The 22212-nt window shown below is 49.6% G+C and overlaps 2 protein-coding genes and 1 pseudogene across 3 annotated transcripts; 2 read left to right on the forward strand and 1 right to left on the reverse strand.

Annotated features, from left to right (window-relative positions):
* Positions 1–238: 238 nt before the first annotated feature.
* On the reverse strand, positions 239–4261 carry LOC144483745 (uncharacterized). The gene is made up of 2 exons (XM_078202281.1): positions 4178–4261; positions 239–3008 (listed from the first exon to the last, which is right to left on the reverse strand). The coding sequence occupies exon 2, from the start codon at positions 2662–2664 to the stop codon at positions 400–402; it is 2265 nt and encodes a 754-aa protein (XP_078058407.1). The 5' UTR covers positions 2665–3008; positions 4178–4261; the 3' UTR covers positions 239–399.
* Positions 4262–5429: 1168 nt separating this feature from the next.
* LOC144483775 (large ribosomal subunit protein uL13 pseudogene) lies at positions 5430–5936 on the forward strand (annotated as a pseudogene). The gene has a single exon (XR_013496039.1). The product of XR_013496039.1 is annotated as a large ribosomal subunit protein uL13 pseudogene (transcript).
* Positions 5937–6703: 767 nt separating this feature from the next.
* LOC144483723 (uncharacterized) lies at positions 6704–8162 on the forward strand. The gene is made up of 3 exons (XM_078202263.1): positions 6704–6712; positions 7233–7796; positions 7882–8162. Exons 1-3 carry the CDS (start codon positions 6704–6706, stop codon positions 8125–8127), a joined length of 819 nt encoding a protein of 272 aa, XP_078058389.1. The 3' UTR covers positions 8128–8162.
* The last annotated feature ends 14050 nt before the right edge of the window (positions 8163–22212 follow it).

Raw genomic sequence — 22212 nt, forward strand, 5'->3', positions numbered from 1 at the left:
AACACCCCGGCTTAAAGTCCAACAGGATAAAAGCAAATCACAAATAGGAAGGGAGACTCCCTCCATGTCCGTTTGGGATCACGAGCTTCCGGAGCGCTGCTCCCTTCACTCACCTGATGAAAGGGCAGCGCTCCGAAAGCTTGTGCTGCCAAATGAACCCTGTTGGACTTGGGTAAGAGAAAATGCTGGAAAATCTCATACCATATACTTAACTTCAATCGAGACAATTGACGCCCGGGAGACAGGGGCACTTGAATCGCTGCGAACTCGCTGGGAGGCCAATAGTGCCCCGCAGGTCACACAGACGGGGCGAATCCCTTCCCACGCGCGGAGCAGGACAACGGCACTCCCTCCAGGGCGAACGCGTCAGGGGCTGATCTCGCGAGCTGGGCCGCCCCGTCATGAATCAGCGGGGTGGCCAAGCGACTCCCTCCCCACCCCCAGGGCCGGCGGGTAGCCTCCCCCCAGGGCGAACTCGCCGGGGTTCCGGCAGCCGGGGTGGAAGAGCAGGTGGAGGAGGGAGTCCATGCCCACGCAGGGGGCGAAGGTGGGCGCCCGCAGCAGAGCGAACTCGCTGGCGCTGCGGCAGAGAGGGGGGCCGGCGAGCGGCTCCCTCGACGCACCCAGGGCCGGCGGGGAGTACTTCCCGGCGTGAACACGCTGGTGCATCAGCAGGTAGAAGGACTGAGCGAATCCCTTGCCGCACTCGGGGCAGGTGAAGGGGCGCTCCCTGGCGTGGACCACCCGGTGGGCGGCCAGGTGGGAGGACTGGACGAACCCGCGGCCGCACTCGGGGCAGGTGAAGGGCTTCTCCCTGGCGTGGACCACCCGGTGGGCGGCCAGGTGGGAGGACTGGATGAAGCCCCGGCCGCACTCGGGGCAAGTGAAGGGCTTCTCCCTGGCGTGGACCTGGCTGTGTGTCACCAGGTGGGAGGACTGGGCAAACCGCTTGCCGCACTCGGAGCAAGTGAATGGCCGCTCCCCGCCGTGGACTAACTGGTGGGCCACCAGGTGGGAGGATTGAGTGAACCGCTTGCCGCACTCGGGACAGGAGTACTGCCTCTCCCCGCTGTGGACGACCTGGTGAGCCAGGAGGTGGGACGACTGTTTAAACCCCTTCCCGCACACGGGGCAGGGGAACTGCCTCTCCCCGCTGTGGACGGCCTGGTGAGCCAGGAGGTGGGAGGACTGTTTAAACCCCTTCCCGCACACCGTGCAGCTGAACTGCCTCTCCCCGCTGTGGACCTGCTGGTGCGTGGCCAGGTGGGAGGACTGAGCGAATCCCTTCCCGCACACCGTGCAGGAAAACGGTCTCTCCCCGCTGTGGACCTGCTGGTGCGTGGCCAGGTGGGAGGACTGGGTGAATCCCTTCCCGCACTCTGGGCAGGTGAAGGGTCTCTCCTTGCTGTGGACTTGCTGGTGCGTGGCCAGGTGGGAGGACTGAGTGAATCCCTTCCCGCACTCTGGACAGGTGAAGGGCTTGTCTCTGTTGTGTCCCTCCTGGTGAGCCACCAGCTCAGCCGACTGAGAGAATCCCTTCCCGCACTCGGGACAGGTGAAGGGTCGCTCCCTACTGTGTCCCTCCTGGTGAGCCACCAGCTCAGCCGACTGAGAGAATCCCTTCCCGCACTCGGGACAGGTGAAGGGTCGCTCCCTACTGTGTCCCGCCTGGTGAGCCACCAGATCGGCCGACTGAGAGAATCCCTTCCCGCACTCGGGACAGGTGAAGGGTCGCTCCCTACTGTGTCCTGCCTGGTGAGCCACCAGATCGGCCGACTGAGAGAATCCCTTCCCGCACTCAGGACAAGTGAAGGGTCGCTCCCTACTGTGTCCCGCCTGGTGAGCCACCAGATCGGCCGACTGAGAGAATCCCTTCCCGCACTCGGGACAAGTGAAGGGTCGCTCCCTACTGTGTCCCGCCTGGTGAGCCACCAGATCGGCCGACTGAGAGAATCCCTTCCCGCACTCGGGACAGGTGAAGGGTCGCTCCCTACTGTGTCCCGCCTGGTGCGCCACCAGATCGGCCGACTGAGAGAATCCCTTCCCGCACTCGGGACAGGTGAAGGGTCGCTCCCTACTGTGTCCCGCCTGGTGCGCCACCAGATCGGCAGACTGCATGAATCCCTTCCCGCACACAGAGCAGGTGAAGGGCCTCTCCTTCCTGTGGACCACCTGGTGCGCCACGAGATCAGCCGGCTGAGCGAATCCCTTCCCGCACTCGGGGCAGGCGTGGGGCCTGTCCCTGCTGTGGACCTGCTGGTGGGTCACCAAGTCGGACGCCTGGGCAAAACCCCTGCCACACTCGGGGCAGGCGAAGGGGCGCTCCCGCGTGTGGACCCGTTGGTGCGCCCCCAGGTGGGACGAATGGCTGAATCCCTTGCCGCACTCGGGGCAGGTGAAGGGTCGCTCCTTACTGTGAACTACCTGGTGCGCCCCCAAATGGGACGAGTGAGTGAATCCCTTGCCGCACTCGGGGCAGGTGAAGGGGCGCTCCCTGCTGTGAACTACCTGGTGCGCCCCCAAATGGGACGAGTGAGTGAATCCCTTCCCACACACAGAGCAGGCGAACGGTCTCTCCCCGGTGTGAATGCGCCGATGGGTTTCCAGTGCAGACTGGTTCCTGAATCCCTTCCCGCAGTCCCCACATTTGCACGGTTTCTCCATGGCGGGGAGGTCCTTGTGATTCTCCAGGTTAGACGATCAGTTGATGCCTCCTCCACACACACACAGAACACGGGTACAGTCTCTTTCCGCTGAAGAATGGTACAACTTTTGTTCAAACTGGTAAAGTTCTTTCCACAGTCAGTGCACTGGAACACTTTTACTCAGGGGTGTGTGCGTCTGTGTGTCTCTCGATGTTTTTCCAGTCACATTGATGTTTAAAATCATCTGCTACAAATAAATATTTTTCCCTCTAAGTTCAAAGTAGTGTAGGTTCTGATAAACTGAATGACCCTGTCAGCTCTTGATGCGAGATTTTATTCTGCAAGCTCTCTCCATCTGATATCCTGTAAGAAGATTTTACAAAAATAAGTGGACAAAAGTCAGTACAGGATAGAAATTCAGAACAGACAATTCTAGTTTCTATGGAACATTCTGCCCCCTCACAGAGTCATAGAGCATGGAAACAGGCCCTTCGGCCCAACTTGTCCATGCCGCCCCTTTTTTTCCAACCCCTAAGCTAGTCCCAATGGCCCATATCCCTCTATACCCATGATGTGGAGTTGCTGGCGTTGGATTGGGGTAAGCACAGCAAGTAGTCTCATGCAAGTGGTCGCACGAGCTTTCGGAGCGATGAAGGAGCAGCGCTCCGAAAGCTCGTGCTGTTGGATTTTAACCTGGTGTTGTGAGAATACTTGCTGCATCGTACCCATATAACTGTCCAAATGCTTTTTAAAAGACAAAATTGTACCCGCCTCTACTACTACCTCTGGCAGCTCGTTCCAGACACTCACCACCGTCTGTGTGAAAAAATTGCCCCTCTGGACACTTTTGTATCTCTCCCCTTAAACCTATTCCCTCTAGTTTTAGACTCCGTTACCTTTGGGAAAAGATATTGACTATCTCGCTGATCTGTGCCCCTCATTATTTTATAGACCTCTATAAGATCACCCCTCAGCCTCCTACGCTCCAGGGAAAAAAAAGTCCCAGTCTATCCAGCCTCTCCTCATAACTCAATCCATCAAGTCCCGGGAGCATCCGAGTAAATCTCTTCCACACTCTTTCTAGTTTAATAATATCCTTTCTATAATAGGGTGACCAGAACTGTACACAGTATTCCAAGTGTGGCCTTACCAATGTCTTGTACAACTTCAACAACTCTCATTCCCCCCCCCCCCCCCCCCCCCCCAAAAAAGCTGTGAATCTCCATCCCACACACTCTCCCTCCATTCTCACTCTGCTGTGTCTAATATTCACCCTCCCAGTTCTCCTGGAGGTGCTGATTGAGGCTGATTGACAGATCCATGCTCACTGCTTCCTGCCCTGGACACAGAGAGAGCTGGAAATCTCCATGCAGGCTGCCAGACAGATATAGGTCTATCTGAGTGGACTAACAATGTGTGGAATGTACAGACTGGATTCACTTCCTTTCCCTTCAGTTGCTGCAAATCCCCAGTTTCCCCCCAGAATGAGAAAAGAATTGGAAAGGGGGAGAAAAGCAAAGTGTTTTACTCACAGAGGCTGGGGACAGGGGGGGGGTTGGAGTCTGCCTGAAGCTCAATCTCCATTCACACAACAGAGGAAGACCACTGTCGCCATTGCCACAAAGCACACACTCTGATTGGCAGGAGGACCAGCGCGCATCCGGTCCTCCAAGCGCCGCCATTGGTCAATCCGCTGCATGTAGACAATGAAGGGGCGGGACCCGAGCCCACGTGGGGGGGGGGGGGTGAGTGGGCGGGGCTTGGACCGTCAGCCGCCGCGCTCAGCTGGTGTCCAATCCGCGGTGACGCCTCGACGGTTTCCCAGTGCGCAGGCCCCGGGCGCGCGCGCCCCCTTTGCACCTCCTCCTCGAGCCGAGGTGTCCCCCGGGGCAACCGGCTGACGTCACCGGCCAGGCCGAGAAGCCTCTCGATGATCTCCCCCCCCCCCCCCCGGCCTGGCCCGGGACTGCGCATGTGCGGGGGAGATGGGGAAGCCGCGCATGTGCGGAGGAGAGGGGAAGCTGCGCGCATGTGCGGGGGAGAGGGGCAGCCGCCCGTGTTCAAGGCAGGAAGGAGACTGCGCATGTGCGGGGGGAGGGGGGGAAGCTGCGCATGTGCAGGGAGAGCTCCCTTTGTTCCCCATGATGAGGTATTGACCAATGGAAAGTCGGAGGACCGGAAGGAGTCTGGTCCTCCAGCCAATCAGAGCTCCCCCATTGTCTGAATGCGGAAGTGGGACAATGAGCTTGTTCAGCTGCTCACTCCTGCCCAGCAAAGCTGCTGCTCTGGCGGACGGCTTCAACAAGGTGCTGCTCCTGGATGGCCGGGGCCATCTCCTGGGCCGGCTGGCTGCCATCGTGGCTAAACAGGTCTTAATAGGCCACAGAGTGGTGGTGGTGAGGTGTGAAGGGATTAACATCTCTGGCAACTTCTACAGGGCGGCACGGTAGCACAGTGGGTTAGCACCGCTGCTTCACAGCTCCAGGGTCCCGGGTTCGATTCCCGGCTCGGGTCCCTGTCTGTGTGGAGTTTGCACATTCTCCTCGTGTCTGCGTGGGTGTCCTCCGGGTGCCCCGGTTTCCTCCCACAGTCCAAAGATGTGCGGGTTAGGTTGATTGGCCAGGTTAAAAAATTGCCCCTTAGAGTCCTGGGATGCGTAGGTTAGAGGGATTAGCGGGTAAAATATGTGGGGGTAGGGCCTGGGTGGGATTGTGGTCGGTGCAGACTCGATGGGCCGAATGGCCTCCTTCTGCACTGTAGGGTTTCTATGATTTCTATGAAATAAACTTAAGTATCTTGCTTTTTTGCGCAAGAGGATGAATACTAACCCCTCTCGTGGCCCATGTCACTTCAGAGCGCCAAGCCGGATCTTCTGGAGAACTGTAAGAGGTATGTTGCCCCATAAGACAAAGAGAGGTCAAGCTGCTTTGGACAGACTGAAGGTCTTCGATGGGATCCCCCCTCCGTCCGATAAGAGGAAACGTATGGTTGTGCCAGCAGCCCTGAAGATTGTACATTTGAAGCCAACTCGTAAGTTTGCTCTCCTTGGTCGCCTTGCTCATGAGGTTGGTTGGAAATACCAGGCAGTTACAGCCACGCTTGAAGAGAAGCGAAAAGAAAAAGCCAAGCTTTACTATGAGAAAAAGAAGAAAGTTTTAAAACTGAAGAAAATAGCTGAGAAGAATGTTGAAAGCAAAATTGCCAAGTACACTGCAGTTCTGAAACAATATGGTGTTCTTGTTTAATATATTCACTCAGAGACATTGACAATAAAAGCTACAGAAAAAAATGGTTTAAAAAAAAAGATTGAGCTTCAGACAGGCTCAAACTTCCTCCTGTTCCAACATCTGTGAGTAAAACACTTTCTTTTATCCCCCTTTCCATTTATTTTCTCATTCTGGGGGAAATTGGGGACTTGCAGCAACTGAAGGGAAAGGAAGTGAATCCAGGGAGGCTGCAGACTCTGGAAAGGTTGGCCCAGGTCTCTCTCTCTTAAAGACATTGACATCGTTTGCTCCCTCAGCTTGACACATTTATTTGTCTGGCTAAAAGGATGGTCTCTTTCCTAATGCTCACAATTAAAGGGCTGGTTTCCACAGGCGATGGCTGACATTTAAGAGAATAATAAATTAATATAGACCAGAGATATGTCTAATGTTATGTAGTACAGATTAGATCTGCTATTTATGGTTCTGTAATAAAGTACATTTATTATTATTGGGGACTTGCAGCAACTGAAGGGAAAGGAAGTGAATCCAGTCTGTACATTCCACACATTGTTAGTCCAGTCAGATAGACATAGATCTGTCTGGCAGCCTGCATGGAGATTTCCAGCTCTCTGTGTCCAGGACAGGAAGCAGTGAGCATGGATCTGTCAATCAGCCTCAATCAGCACCTTCAGGAGAATTGGGAGGGTGAATATTAGATACAGCAGAGTGAGAATGGAGGGAGAGTGTGTGGGATGGAGATTCACAGCTTTTGGGGGGAATGAGAGAGGAAAGAATGTTCCATAGAAACTATAATTTTCTGTTCTGCATTTCTATCCTGTAGTGACTGTGATGACTTTTGTAAACTCCTTTTACAGGATATCAGAAGGTGAGGATTTACAGACAGAAATCTCAGACCAAACGTCACATCAACATCTGACAGAGTCCTCAATTCGTCGGGACCTGAATATCTTCGGTCTTTGAATCTAGAAGGAGGAATGTTTTTCAGTTCTGTCTACTTCAAAAAGCTTTAGACATCAGTGTGACTGGTAAAGCAGCGAGAGTCACACACCCGAGTGAGAGTGTTCCAGTGCACTGAGTGTGGAAAGAGCTTTAACCAGTTACACAGCCTGAAAATACATCGCAGCATTCACAGCAGGGAGAGACTGTACCCGTGTTCTGTGTGAGATTTAACTGATTGTTTAACCTGGAGAGTCACAAGGACACCCGCACCATGGAGAAACCGTGGAAATGTGGGGACTGTGGGAAGGGATTCATATCCCCATCTGATCTGGAAATCCATCAACGCAGTCACACTGGGGAGAGGCCATTCATCTGCTCTGTGTGTGGGAAGGGATTTAGTGTGCCATCCCTCCTGCAGAGGCACCAGCGAGTTCACACCAGGGAGAAGCTGTTCACCTGCCCTGACTGTGGGAAAGGACACACTCGTTCAGCGACCCTGCTGACACACCAACGGGTTCACACTGGGGAGAGGCTGTTCACCTGTTCTGTGTGTGGCTCGAGATTCACTCAGTTATCCATTCTTCTAAAACAGCAGCGAGTTCACACTGGGGAGAGGCCGTTCACCTGCTCTCAGTGTGGGAAGGGATTCTGTTCCCCATCTGATCTGGAAATCCATCAACGCAGTCACACTGGGGAGAGGCCATTCATCTGCTCTGTGTGTGGGAAGGGATTTAGTGTGCCATCCCTACTGCAGAGGCACCAGCGAGTTCACACTGGGGAGAGGCCGTTCACCTGCTCTGAGTGTGGGAGGGGATTCAGTCAGCTCTCCAACCTGCGGACACACCAGCGAGTTCACAGTGGGGAGAAACCCTTCTTCGCCTGCTCTGAGTGTGGGAAGCGATTCACTCAGTCGTGCAGTTTACTGAAACACCAGCCCATTCACACCAACGAGAGACCTTTTAAATGCTCTGATTGTGGTAGCGTCTTTCTGACCTCTTCAGAGCACATTGTCCCACCAGTGCATTCACAGTGAGGAGAGACTGTTCAGCTGCTCTCACTGCGCAAAGAGTTTCAAAACATCATCCCACCTTCAGACCCACCAGCGAATTCACACCGGGGAGAGACCCTACCCCTGTCCCATCTGTGGGAAGAGATTCAATGCTGCATCTAACCTGAGGACACACCAGCGAGTTCACACTGGAGAGAGGCCATTCTCCCGCTCTAGTGTGGGAAGGGATTCACTCTGTTATGTAACCTGCAGAGACACCAGCGACTTCACAACTAACTACAGGAATGGGGCCTTTTTCAAATAAACAAAAACCTGGGAGTCAGCCATTCCCTGTTTTGTAACTCCCGGCACTGCCTTGACCAACCCAAATCGACACGCCGGGTTTAAACTTGGACAAAACCTTAGAAATTAACTGTTCCTTGGTGCATTCTCCATAGCAACGACTTGTTAAAAGTTACTTGTGGTAAACTCACAGTAAAACATATTTGAACAGGGGTCTAAACCAACTTACAGAAACAGTAAGGTTAACTCCCTTCACCACTGTAGCCAGTGAGCTAATGTTTAATACAAAAACGGCCAAACACTCTGTTGAGATAGGCCTGAAGCAAAGGCAATTAGATATATAGATATTCCATTTCATACCAGCAATATACAATACTAATCACAATGGAGTATAACAGTTCGAGAAGCATCATGGGGCTAGCTGACTTGACCACATTCTAGGGGGTATTCAGTAATACAGACACAGGAAACAGCTCACTCCACAGGGACTCCCACTTTAGCCGCCCCCAGGCAGCTGCCTCTGAGTAACTGTTAACAGGGACTGTGGCTAACAGGGACTGTGGCTAACAGGGACTGTGGCTAACAGGGACAAGGCAAAGGAACCTATGTCGAGATACAGAGAAGGCCCAAGGACAGTTGATGAAGGGGGTCTGGGAAACATGGGAGAGGAAATCTATCAGTTCATGAGCTGATCACACAACCTCATGATACCCAGTTATTAATTTCATTGGAGCTATATGAAATGTATATAATAATCATTCTGATTGGATTGTGTCCAGCTGGGATGAGCTAAGTAACTGGATATGAATTGATGAATGATGCAAAGAACAGTACAGCACAGGAAACAGGCCCTTCGGCCCTCCAAGCCTGTGCCGCTCCTTGGTCCAACTAGACCAATCGTTTGTATCCCTCCATTCCCAGGCTGCTCATGTGACTATCCAGGTAAGTCTTAAACGATGTCAGCGTGCCTGCCTCCACCACCCTACTTGGCAGCGCATTCCAGGCCCCCACCACCCTCTGTGTAAAAAACGTCCCTCTGATGTCTGAGTTATACTTCGCCCCTCTCAGCTTGAGCCCGTGACCCCTCGTGATCGTCACCTCCGACCTGGGAAAAAGCTTCCCACTGTTCACCCTGTCTATACCCTTCATAATCTTGTACACCTCTATTAGATCTCCCCTCATTCTCCGTCTTTCCAGGGAGAACAACCCCAGTTTACCCAATCTCTCCTCATAGCTAAGACCCTCCATACCAGGCAACATCCTGGTAAACCTTCTCTGCACTCTCTCCAATGCCTCCACGTCCTTCTGGTAGTGCGGCGACCAGAACTGGACGCAGTATTCCAAATGTGGCCTAACCAGCGTTCTATACAGCTGCATCATCAGACTCCAGCTTTTATACTCTATACCCCGTCCTATAAAGGCAAGCATACCATATGCGGGGTTTTTTCAGAGACAAAGTATTGCCAAATCTTCAGCTAATACAAAGACTCGCAAAGTCAGTATCCTGGCTAAAGTCTGTATCTTTATTTGACTAACGCACACTGGGAGGGCATTGGGCATCCACTGCCTTGAAGTAGGCAATTTTCCAAAAGCCATATTGGCACCATTCATAACGTGCCTACAATGCAGAGGGGAACACCCGGATGGATATTCGTTCAAACCCCCTCTGCACAGCTGAGAGACCTTTAAATTTCAAAGCCAACGAAAGACCCTTATTCTGCCCAGCAACAGCGCAAAGCTGCATTTTAAACCGGCCTTTGGCCAAGGAAGGTCGGGATATCTGCGGGTCAAGACCGAGAGTGGGCTATATGGCATAACCAGACTATCAATAAAATATTACAGGAATAAAATGGCCAAGGCAGGCAAAGAAACTTAACAAACTAGTTCTTTGAAGAGATAACAAATAGGTTAGACCAAGGAGAGCCAATGGATGTTATCTATCTTGACTTCCAAAAGGCCTTTGACAAGGTGCCTCACGGGAGACTGCTGAGTAAAATAAGGGCCCATGGTATTCGAGGCAAGGTACTAACATGGATTGACGATTGGCTGTCAGACAGAAGGCAGAGAGTTGGGATAAAAGGTTCTTTCTCAGAATGGCAACCGGTGACAAGTGGTGTCCCGCAGGGTTCAGTGTTGGGGCCACAGCTGTTCTCTTTATATATTAACGATCTAGATGACGGGACTGGGAGCATTCTGGCCAAGTTTGCCGATGATACAAAGATAGGTGGAGGGGCAGGTAGTATTGAGGAGGTGGGGAGGCTGCAGAAAGATTTAGACAGTTTAGGAGAGTGGTCCAAGAAGTGGCTGATGAAATTCAACGTGAGCAAGTGCGAGGTCTTGCACTTTGGAAAAAAGAATAGAGGCATGGACTATTTTCTAAACGGTGACAAAATTCATAATGCTAAAGTGCAAAGGGACTTGGGAGTCCTAGTCCAGGATTCTCTAAAGGTAAACTTGCAGGTTGAGTCCGTAATTAAGAAAGCAAATGTAATGTTGTCATTTAGTGCTAACCACTGTGCTACCGTGTCACGGGCGACACGGTAGCACAGTGGTTAGCACTGCTGCTTCACAGCTCCAGGGTCCCGGGTTCGATTCCCGGCTCGGGTCACTGTCTGTGTGGAGTTTGCACATTCTCCTCGTGTCTGCGTGGGTTTCCTCCGGGTGCTCCGGTTTCCTCCCACAGTCCAAAGATGTGTGGGTTAGGTTGATTGGCCAGGTTAAAAATTGCCCCTTAGAGTCCTGAGATGCATAGGTTAGAGGGATTAGCGGGTAAATATGTGGGGGTAGGGCCTGGGTGGGATTGTGGTCGGTGCAGACTTGATGGGCCGAATGGCCTCCTTCTGCACTGTAGGGTTTCTATGATTTCTATGATTATCTCAAGAGGCTTGGAATACAAAAGCAGGGATGTACTTCTGAGGCTTTATAAAGCACTGGTTAGGCCCCATTTGGAGTACTGTGAGCAATTTTGGGCCCCACACCTCAGGAAGGACATACTGGCACTGGAGCGGGTCCAGCGGAGATTCACACGGATGATCCCAGGAATGGTAGGCCTGACATACGATGAACGTCTGAGGATCGTGGGATTATATTCATTGGAGTTTAGGAGGTTGAGGGGAGATCTGATAGAAACTTACAAGATAATGAACGGCTTAGATAGGATGGACGTAGGGAAGTTGTTTCCATTAGCAGGGGAGACTAGGACGCGGGGGCACAGCCTTAGAATAAAAGGGAGTCACTTTAGAACAGAGATGAGGAGAAATTTCTTCAGCCAGAGAGTGGTGGGTCTGTGGAATTCATTGCCACAGAGGGCTGTGGAGGCCGAGACGTTGAGCGTCTTCAAGACAGAAATTGATAAATTCTTGATTTCTCGAGGAATTAAGGGCTACGGGGAGGGAGTGGGTAAATGGAGTTGAAATCAACCATGATTGAATGGTGGAGTGGACTCGATGGACCGAATGGCCTTACTTCCGCTCCTATGTCTTATGGTCTTATGGTAAAAGGAATAAAAGATTAGATTAAATCTCCCTACACACAGCAGGACAAAATGACATTAACACCTAATCTCGCAAGCAGGGAACACAGAAACAAAACAATGAGGTGAATTCAGATAAGGAGACACATAGAGGGGATAATGGGAAACACATTAAAACACCGGGGCAAGAACAGGTAGTCCCATTAACACAAACACACACCATACAAATGCAAATTGACAAGCCTCCCAGAGAACTTCCTGACCCGACAGACCACTTTATACATGTTGTAAAAATGCATAATCAAATGTTCCCGCTCGAATTTGGATCCCTATAAAGATCCAGAGCTGATGTGAAAGGGGGGAGATCAACGTGGCCAAGCCACTGTTTCGGAGCTGGTTACGTTGGTTCTCCCTGGGTTCCCAGTAATTGTACAATAAAGAAAAACACTTTGAACGTTGCCTTGCGACTCGACCTCCTTGAATGCACTGGTACAAGGGATTTTTCCCTACAACAGCCTCAATGAAGAGATGGCCCTGAGCATTCCAATACCTCTCTGAAGTTGCAATGCATCCTTCAGGACAATTATACATTTCTCGAGTTCACTTTTCCCGCCTTCCATTAGTTACAAACCAGTCATCATTGGTACAAATCAATCACAGTTAACAGCTATCATATACCTTAGCCAATTGCATTCTACCCTCTGACATCATGGGATTTCATTGGTCCGTAGAATCCGGATGCTTCTTTCCCCCTGACGCTTAGCTACAGGGTTCAAAGGTGCTGTTCCCACCAACTCCCAATGACATCAATGGTCGAGTTAGACAGTTGATATTCCCATGTTTCCCAGTCGGTGGAGTTGTAGACAGTGCGGAGGGGAAGTGGCAGGTTACAGAGGGACATAGATAAGCTGCAGAGCTGGGCTGAGAGGTGGCAAATGGAGTTTAATGTGGAAAAGTGTGAGGTGATTCGCTTTGGAAGGAGTAACAGGAATACAGAGTACTGGGCTAATGGTAAGATACTTGGTAGTGTGGATGAACAGAGGGATCTGGGTGTCCATGTGCATAGATCCCTGAAAGTTGGCACCCAGGTTGATAGGGTTGTTAAGAAGGCGTACGGTGTGTTAGGTTTTACTGGTAGAGGGATTGAGTTTCAGAGCCAGGAGGTCATGCTGCAACTGTACAAAACTCTGGTGCGGCCGCATTTGGAGTATTGCGTACAGTTCTGGTCGCCGCATTATAGGAAAGATGTGGAAGTGTTAGAAAGGGTGCAGAGGAGATTCACCAGGATGTTGATGGGGGGGGGGGGGGGGGGCGGTTCAGAACAGAGTTGAGGGGGAACTTCTTCTCCCAGAGGATGGTGAATCTCTGGAATTCTCTGTCCATTGAAGTGGTGGAGGCTTCCTCGTTGAATATGTTTAAATCACGGGTAGATAGTTTTCTGATTGATAAGGGAATTAGGGGATATGGGGAGCAGGCGGGTAAGTGGAACTGATTCGCTTCAGATCAGCCATGATCTTGTTGAATGGCGGGGCAGGCTCGAGGGGCTAGATGGCCTACTCCTGCTCCTATTTCTTATGTTCTTATGTTGCCTGGTATGGTGGGAAAATCGTATGAGGAAAGGCTGAGGGGCTTGAGGTTTTCGTTAGAGAGAAGGTTAAGAGGTGACTTAATAGAGGCATACAAGATGATCAGAGGATTAGACAGGGTGGATAGTGAGAGCCTTTTTCCTCGGATGGTGTTGGCTAGCACGAGGGGACATAGCTTTAAATTGAGGGGTGATAGATATAGGACAGATGTTAGAGGTAGGTTCTTTACTCAGAGAGTAGTAAGGGCGTGGAATGCCCTGCCTGCAGCAGTGGTGGACTCGTCAACGTTGAGAGCGTTCAAATGGTTATTGGATAAACATATGGATGATATTGGAATAGTGTAGATTAGAGGGGCTTTAGATTGGTACCACTGGTCGGCGCAACATCGAGGGCCGAAGGGCCTGTACTGCGCTGTAATGTTCTATGTTCTATGTTTGAGAAGCACTTGCTTATCAGTACAAATTGAACCGCTCTATTCATACTGTGCCTTTGGGAACCCACACTATCCATAACCTCTGCTGATAAAAATATACACATTCTGTGGTTTCATTGTTCCAAAGAATGTGGTTCATCTCACTCAGCCTTCATCCCATCATGCTCTGCAGCAGCCTGCTTTTGGCTAAAGTGTACAGATTGTTTTAAAAATACATCTGAAATACATTTCAAAATCAGGAATACTTGTTCAAATCTCTCTCTTGTTTAAATCTCTTGCTGTGGGTATGCGTGTCTTTATGCAGACAGCATCTCTGTTAGTCTGTAAGTCTGATCTTAAGTTAATACACTCAGTGCTAGTAGTTTTATTAGCGTCTTAAATCCCTGATTATTTGAAGTTTCTCTAACGATGATTTTCTTTGTTGGGTGGAGTTGTACATGGTCAGCCCCTGTGGCTTCTCCCTGCTGGCGTAACTCAATAAACTGTTTGTTGATTGAATCAGGCTTGAGTGTGGAACGATTCTTCTGGGTTCATTCCCCCCAAGAGGCATCAATGGACATTCGAAAGCCAATGGTGTTGTTCGAATATGGGACAACTTTGACATAGGAAAAAGCACTGTTAGCAAGTTACCTTAAAAAATAAAGTTAAAGTTTATTTAATATTCACAAGTAAGGTTTACATTAACACTGCATTGAAGTTACTGTGAAATTCCCCTAGACGCCACAGTCCGGCGCCTGTTCAGGTCAATGCACCCTAGAACATAGAACAGTACAGCACAGAACAGGCCCTTCGATGTTGTGCCGAGCTTTATCTGAAACCAAGATCAAGCTATCCCACTCCCTATCATCCTGGTGTGCTCCATGTGCCTATCCGCTTGAATGTTCCTAAAGTGTCTGACTCCACTATCACTGCAGGCAGTCCATTCCACACCCCAACCACTCTCTGCGTAAAGAACCTACCTCTGATATCCTTCCAGTATCTCCCACCACGAACCCTATAGTTATGCCCCCTTGTAATAGCTCCATCCACCCGAGGAAATAGTGTTTGAACGTTCACTCTATCTATCCCCTTCATCATTTTATAAACCTCTATTAAGTCTCCCCTCAGCCTCCTCCGCTCCAGAGAGAACAGCCCTAGCTCCCTCAACCTTTCCTCATAAGACCTACCCTCCAAACCAGGCAGCATCCTGGTAAATCTCCTCTGCACTCTTTTCAGCGCTTCCACATCCTTCTTATAGTGAGGTGACCAGAACTGCACGCAATATTCCAAATGTGGTCTCACCAAGGTCCTGTACAGTTGCAGCATAACCCCACGGCTCTTAAACTCCAACCCCCTGTTAATAAAAGCTAACACACTATAGGCCTTCTTCACAGCTCGATCCACTTGAGTGGCAACCTTCAGAGATCTGTGGACATGAGCCACAAGATCTCTCTGTTCCTCCACAGTCTTCAGAACCCTACCTTTGACCCTGTAATCCACATTTAAATTAGTCCTACCAAAATGAATCACCTCACATTTATCAGGGTTAAACTCCATTTGCTATTTTTCGGCCCAGCTTTGCATCCTATCTATGTCTCTTTGCAGCCTACAACAGCCCTCCACCTCATCCACTACTCCACCCTAACCAGCACATCTTTCAGACTGTGGGAGGAAACCGGAGCACCCGGAGGAAACCCACGCAGACACGGGGAGAACGTGCAGACTCCACACAGACAGTGACCCAAACTGGGAATCGAACCCGGGTCCCTGGCGCTGTGAGACAGCAGTGCTAACCCACTGTGCCACCCTGCTGATGCTATTTAAGACAAAGAACAAGCAATTGAAATATGTTACTGCCTGGAATCAAATAGAAATGACTGATTTCTGTTTGAAAGATGTTATGAAGCAAACTGGATAGGATTAAGTAATTGAGGGTAGAAGATAGAGACCGGAAATTAAATGGCAAATAGGAATTGGGGCATTGGATACAATTCAATTCAATGGAATATTTCAATCTGGCACTGATGTATATTCTAATGAAAATAAAGTAGCGACGGGTCTAGTAAATGGACAGCTTTCTCTTAGTGATACTTGTGTCCTTTTCTGTGTTTTGGCAGATCATGTTGCAGCTTTAGAGAACCTTAGTTAGGCCGCAGTTGGAATATACTGTTCAATCAAGGGATTGAGCTTAGGAGTCCGGGGATAATGATGCAGCTATATAAGACCCTCGTCAGACCCCACTTGGAGTACTGTGCTCAGTTCTGGTCGCCTCACTATAGGAAGGATGTGGAAAAGGGTGCAGAGAAGATTTACAAGGATGTTGCCTGGATTGAGTGGCATGCCTTATGAGGATAGGCTGAGGGAGCTCGGTCTTTTCTCCTTGGAGAGACGAAGGATGAGAGGAGACCTAATAGAGGTATACAAGATGTTGAGAGGCATAGATCGGGTGGACTCTCAGAGGCTTTTTCCCAGGGTGGAAATGTCTGCTACGAGAGGACACAGGTTTAGGATGCTGGGGGGTAGGTACAGGGGAGATGTTAGGGGGAAGGTTTTCACACAGAGGGTGGTGGGCGAGTGGAATCGGCTGCCGTCAGTGGTGGTGGAGGCGAACTCAATAGGGTCTTTTAAGAGACTCCTGGATGAGTACATGGAGCGTAATAGGATGGAGGGTTATAGGTAGGTCTAGAAGGTAGGGATGTGTTCGGCACAACTTGTGGGCCGAAGGGCCTGTTTGTGCTGTAGTTTTTCTATGTTCTAATTCTGGTCGCCACATTACCAGAAGGATGTGGAAGCTTTGGAGATGGTACAGAAAAGATTTACCAGGATGTTGCCCTGGTATGAAGGGCATTAGCTATGAGGAGAGGTTGGAGAAACTTGGTTTGTTCTCACTGGGACGACGGGGGTTGAGGGGCGACCTGATAGAAGTCTACAAGATTATGAGGGGCATGGACAGAGTGGATAGTCAGAAGCTTTTTCCCCAGGGTGGAAGAGTCAATTACTAGAGAGGCACAGGTTTAAGGTGCGAGGGGCAAGGTTTAAAGGAGATGTACGAGGCAGATTTTTTACACAGAGGGTGGTGGGTGCCTGGAACTCGCTGCCGGGGGAGGTAGTGGAAGCGGATACGGTACTAAGGGGCGCCTTGACAAAAACATGAGTAAGATGGGAATAGAGGGATCTGGTCCCCAGAAGGGTAGGGGATTCTAGTTCAGTCGGGCAGCATGGTTGATGCAGGCTAGGAGGGCCGAAGGGCCTGTTCCTGTGCTGTAATTTTCTTTGTTCTTTTTTAAGAGAACAGAATTTGGTACTCTAACTGCCGCCCTCGGCATTGGGGCCATCGATGGAGAGATAAGCAAAGACTTCAAGATCTTTGGATAAGATTGCCTGAGAATCAAGAAGGTGTTGGCGTGATATTGAAAGTTCTTTAAGCTTTATTAGTCACAAGCAGGCTTACATTAACATTGCAATGAAGTTACTGTGAAAATCCCCTCGTCGCCACACTCCGGCGTCTGTTTGGGTTCATTGAGCGAGAATTTAACACGTTCAATGCACCCCTAACCAGCACGTCTTTCGGACTGTGGGAGGAAACCGGAGCACCCGGAGGAAACCCACGCAGACACGGGGAGAACGTGCAGACTCCGCACAGACAGTGACCCGAGGCTGGAATTGAACCTGGGTACCTGGCGCTGTGAAGCAGCAGTGCTAACCCACTGTGCCACCGTGCCACCCTATGTGTTTATAATTATTGATTTGTGAGTCTGTGATCTTGAGATCCAATATTAATTTGATTGCTGGGTAGATTTATCTCCCCTCCTTTGTGTGGGAAGCTGGACTAGAAGGTCGTTATTGCCAAGAATTAAGTACTCATCTAATCGATAGACTTGATTGTTTCGATGTTAGACGTTATAATCTTACTACTTGTGGATATCAAAAACCTACCAAATGTCCAAACATGTTAGAGGATCCCAGATGGGCTAGTTAGGATTGGGAACTCTTAAAACTTTATGATCCAATGTGACAATGGTATCCCCAGAATAAGCTAGAATGTTTCAGGTATTTAATGATATTACATTCAACATGCCACGATCATCCCAATTAAATGGGCTAAAATCCAACTGCAGGGAATCATTGACAAAAGAACAAAGAGAATTACAGCACAGGAACAGGCCCTTCGGCCCTCCAAGCCTGCACCGACCATGCTGCCCGACTTAACTAAAACTCCCTACCCTTCCGGGGACCATATCCCTCCATTCCCATCCGACTCATGTACTTGTCAAGACGCCCCTTCAAAGTCACGACCGTATCCGCTTCCACTCCCTCCCCCGGCAACGTGTTCCAGGCACCCACCACCCTCTGTGTAAAAAATCTGCCTCGTACATCTCCTTTAAACCTTGCCCCTCGCACCTTAAACCTGTGCCCCCGAGTAATTGACTCTTCCACCCTGGGAAAAAGCTTCTGACTATCCACTCTGTCCATGCCTCTCATAATCTTGTAGACTTTTATCAGGTCTCCCCTCAACCTCCGTCGCTCCAGTGAGAACAAACCAAGTTTCTCCAACCTCTCCTCTTAGCTAATGCCCTCCATACCAGGCAACATCCTGTTAAATCTTTTCTGTACCCTCTCCAAAGCCTCCACATCCTTCTGGTAGTGTGGTGACCAGATTTGAACACTATATTCCAAGTGCGACCTAACTAAGGTTCTATAAAGCTGCAACATGACTTGCCAATTTTTAAACTCAATGCCTCGGCCGATGAAGGCAAGCATGCCTTATGCCTTCTTGACTACCTTCTCCACCTGCGTTGCCACTTTCAGTGACCTGTGTACCTGTACACCTGGATCCCTTTGCCTATCAATACTCTGAAGGGTTCTGCCATTTACTGTATATTTCCTATCTGTATTAGACCTTCCAAAATGCATTACCTCACATTTGTCCTGATTAAACTCCATCTGCCATCTCTCCGCCCAAGTCTCTAATTGATCTATATCCTGCTGTATCCTCTGATGGTCCTCATCGCTATCTGCAAATCCACCAACCTTTGTGTCGTCCGCAAACTTACTAATCAATCCAGTTACATTTTCCTTCAAATCATTTATATATATTATAAACAGCAAAGGTCCCAGCACTGATCCCTGAGGAACTCCACTTGTCATGATGTGGAGATGCCGGCTTCAAGATGCCCTCGACATAGCCGGAGAGGTTCTCGCACAGGGTTCCAAGGTGAAGGCTGCCAAGGTGGCCAAAGTGTTCTCCAAGGCGGCCTTCACGACACACGACAGCGCAGAAACGCTGAGCAGAAACTGATAGCCAAGTTCCGCACACATGAGGACGGCCTCAACTGGGATCTTGGGTTTATGTCACACTATCTGTCCCCCCCACGATTTGCCTGGGTTTGCAAAATCTCACTGGCTCTCCTGTCTGGAGACAATACACATCTCTTTAACGTGTGCTTAATGCTGCCTCCACTCACATTGTCTGTATCTTTAAGACCTGGTTGGCTGTAGAGTTTCGCATTCTAATCAGTATTCTGTCACTTGATTTTGTGTCTCTGTGCCCTGTTTGAGAGCAGATTTCCACTCCATCTGACGAAGGAGCAGCGCTCCGAAAGCTAATGGCATTTGCTACCAAATAAACCTGTTGGACTTTGACCTGGTGTTGTTAAAACTCTTACTGTGTTTACCCCAGTCCAACGCCGGCATCTCCACATCATGACCTCCCCTGTAGCCAGTGAGGATACAAATGTTTCTCTCAAGGCCCCAGCAATTTCCTCCCTTGCCTCTCTCAGTATTCTGGGGTATATCCCATCAGGCCCTCGGGGACTTGTCTACCTTAATGTTTCTCAAGAACCCCAATACCTCCTCCTTTTTGATCTCAACATGACTCAAACTATCCACACACTTTCCCAGACTCATCATCCACCAAGTCCTTCTCTTTGGTGAATACTAACACAAAGTAGAACCATAGAAAATTACAGCTCAGAAACAGGCCTTTTGGCCCTTCTTGTCTGTGCCGAACCATTTTATGCCTAGTCCCACTGACCTGCACTTGGACCATATCCCTCCACACCCCTCTCATCCATGAACCCGTCCAAGTTTTTCTTAAATGTTAAAAGTGACCCCGCATTTACCACTTTATCCGGCAGCTCATTCCACACTCCCACCACTCTCTGCGTGAAGAAGCCCCCCCTAATATTCCCTTTAAACTTTTCTCCTTTCACCCTTAACCCATGCCCTCTGGTTTTTTTCTCCCCTAGCCTCAGCGGAAAAAGCCTGCTTGCATTCACTCTATCTATACCCATCAAAATCTTATACACCTCTATCAAATCTCCCCTCAATCTTCTACGCTCCAGGGAATAAAGTCCCAACCTATTCAATCTCTCATTTAATACCTCACCCATATCCTCTGGCGCCACGCATAGATTCCCAACCCTGTCCTTGAGTGGGCCAACCCTCTCCCTGGCCACCCTCTTACTCTTTATCTATGTATAAATTGTATAAAATGTATAAATGACGATTATACTTACAGAATTGCTCCTGAATCACGGATACAAAATAAAAGAAGCATGCTGGGAGATATCGGGGGATTATTTGGAAGTGCAAACTCGGGAGTCAATTCAGTACAACTGTCTGAACTGAATAGCTACTCCTCCCGAGCTGCCACAGGAGTTGGAAAGGAACTGCGGTGTGGAGCTCATGGAACCGAGTACGCACTGACCACTGTAGATCTCCAGGGTGAAGGACTCTTAAAAACATTTAACCGTTGCAACTGAAGGGATAATTCAAACCACTGAGGGCCAAGTCAAAGTTCGGGTGTGTGATAATCTCGAGAGATGAGGTTCGGTCTGACTTTGAAGATTTGAGATTTGGAACCATTTCCTGACATTGCTTAAACTTTCTTAATATTCACCGGGACAGACATGAATGGGGTGGCACAGTGGGTTAGCGCTGCTCCCTCACAGCGCCAGGGTCCCGGGTTCGATTCCCGGCTTGGGTCACTGTCTGTGCGGAGTCTGCACATTCTTCCCGTGTCTGCTTGGGTTTCCTCCGGGTGCTCCGGTTTCCTCCCACAGTCTGAATGATGTGTGGGTTAGATGCATTGGCCGTGCTAAATAAATTGCCCCTAAGTGTTAAGGGGACCAGTTAGGGTAAATGCATGGGGTTACGGGGATAGGGCCTGGGTGGGTTTGTGGTTGGTGCAGACTCGATGGGTCGAATGGCCTCCTTCTGCACTGTAGGGATTCTATGATTCACAGAAGGAGTACATTGGGTAATTGGAGTCCGTGCCGATTCTCTGTAGAACAATCCAGTCAGTCTCATTCCCCCCCTCTCCCTGTTCCCCCGCATCTTTATTTCCTCCAACTGCTCACCCAAACTTGTCTGTAAATCAATGATAGTTTCTGCTTCCGCGAGCGAGTTCCAGGCCGGGGTACTCATCATGTAACTAAAGTTTCACCTCACATCCAATCTGCCTGCCTATGTTTCGATGTAGATATTTAGGTTACCAGCATGCCTGAAGGTTTTCCTTTTCACTGCAGGTCAGGAAAACAGGAGTAGGGATCTGATTAGTGATTAATGATTAATTAATTAATTTAATTAGTGAACACTTGACTGGGAGGTGGTCCGGTGAGGGCTATAAAATTTATCATGGCATTTCCACAGGAAAACACATCCAACGGGATCTTTAAGGACTGTTACAGATTTGAATCATTTGGGACAGAGGAAAGGGGCTGGGTTCACCGAGCCGGGTCTAAAGGATACATGACCCATGGGGAGGACCTGGAATATGTGTAACAACACCAGGTTAAAGTCCAACAGGTTTATTTGGTAGCAAAAGCCACACAAGCTTTCGGAGCTCCAAGCCCCTTCTTCAGGTGAGTGGGAATTCTGTTCACAAACAGGGCATATAAAGACACAGACTCAATTTACATGAATAATGGTTGGAATGCGAATACTTACAGCTAATCAAGTCTTTAAGAAACAAAACAAAACAATTCCCACTCACCTGAAGAAGGGGCTTGGAGCTCCGAAAGCTTGTGTGGCTTTTGCTACCAAATAAACCTGTTGGACTTTAACCTGGTGTTGTTAAACTTCTTACTGTGTTTACCCCAGTCCAACGCCGGCATCTCCACATCATGGAATATGTGAGCAGGGCAGAATGCTGTCAGAATCAGAGCATTACATTGTGTGTGCCTGTCGGACCCTCAAGCTTCTCAGGAACACAAGCAAGATAATCATTGCTATTTTACCATTGAAGGAGGCATTTAAAGCAGTACAGGTGGGCCCCACTCTGTGATACATAATCACAGTAAGAAGTCTCACAACACCAGGTTAAAGTCCAACAGGTTTATTTGGTAGCAAATACCATAAGCTTTCGGAGCACAGCTCCTTCGTCAGATGGAGTGGTTATCTGTTCTCAAACAGTGCAAACAGACACAGAAATCAAATTACAGAATACTGATTAGAATGCAAATCTCTACAGCCAGCCAGGTCTTAAATGTACAGACAACGTGGGTGGAGGGAGCATTCAACACAGGTCAAAGAGATGTGTATTGTCTCCAGACAGAACAGCGAGTGAAATTCTGCAAGCCCAGGAGGCAAGCTGTGGGGGTTACTGATAATGTGACATAAATCCAACATCCCGGT

The sequence above is a fragment of the Mustelus asterias genome, unplaced genomic scaffold (genome assembly GCF_964213995.1).
Source record: "Mustelus asterias unplaced genomic scaffold, sMusAst1.hap1.1 HAP1_SCAFFOLD_77, whole genome shotgun sequence".
NCBI classification, from domain to species: domain Eukaryota; kingdom Metazoa; phylum Chordata; class Chondrichthyes; order Carcharhiniformes; family Triakidae; genus Mustelus; species Mustelus asterias.

Coding starts and splice junctions, on each gene's coding strand:
- LOC144483745 (XM_078202281.1), bottom strand. CDS start 2,664: ATGGAGAAACCGTGCAAATGTGGGGACTGCGGGAAGGGATTCAGGAAC.
- LOC144483723 (XM_078202263.1), top strand. Junction 7,797..7,881: donor AATGCTCTGATTGTGGTAGC/GTCTTTCTGACC, acceptor CACTGCGCAAAG/AGTTTCAAAACATCATCCCA.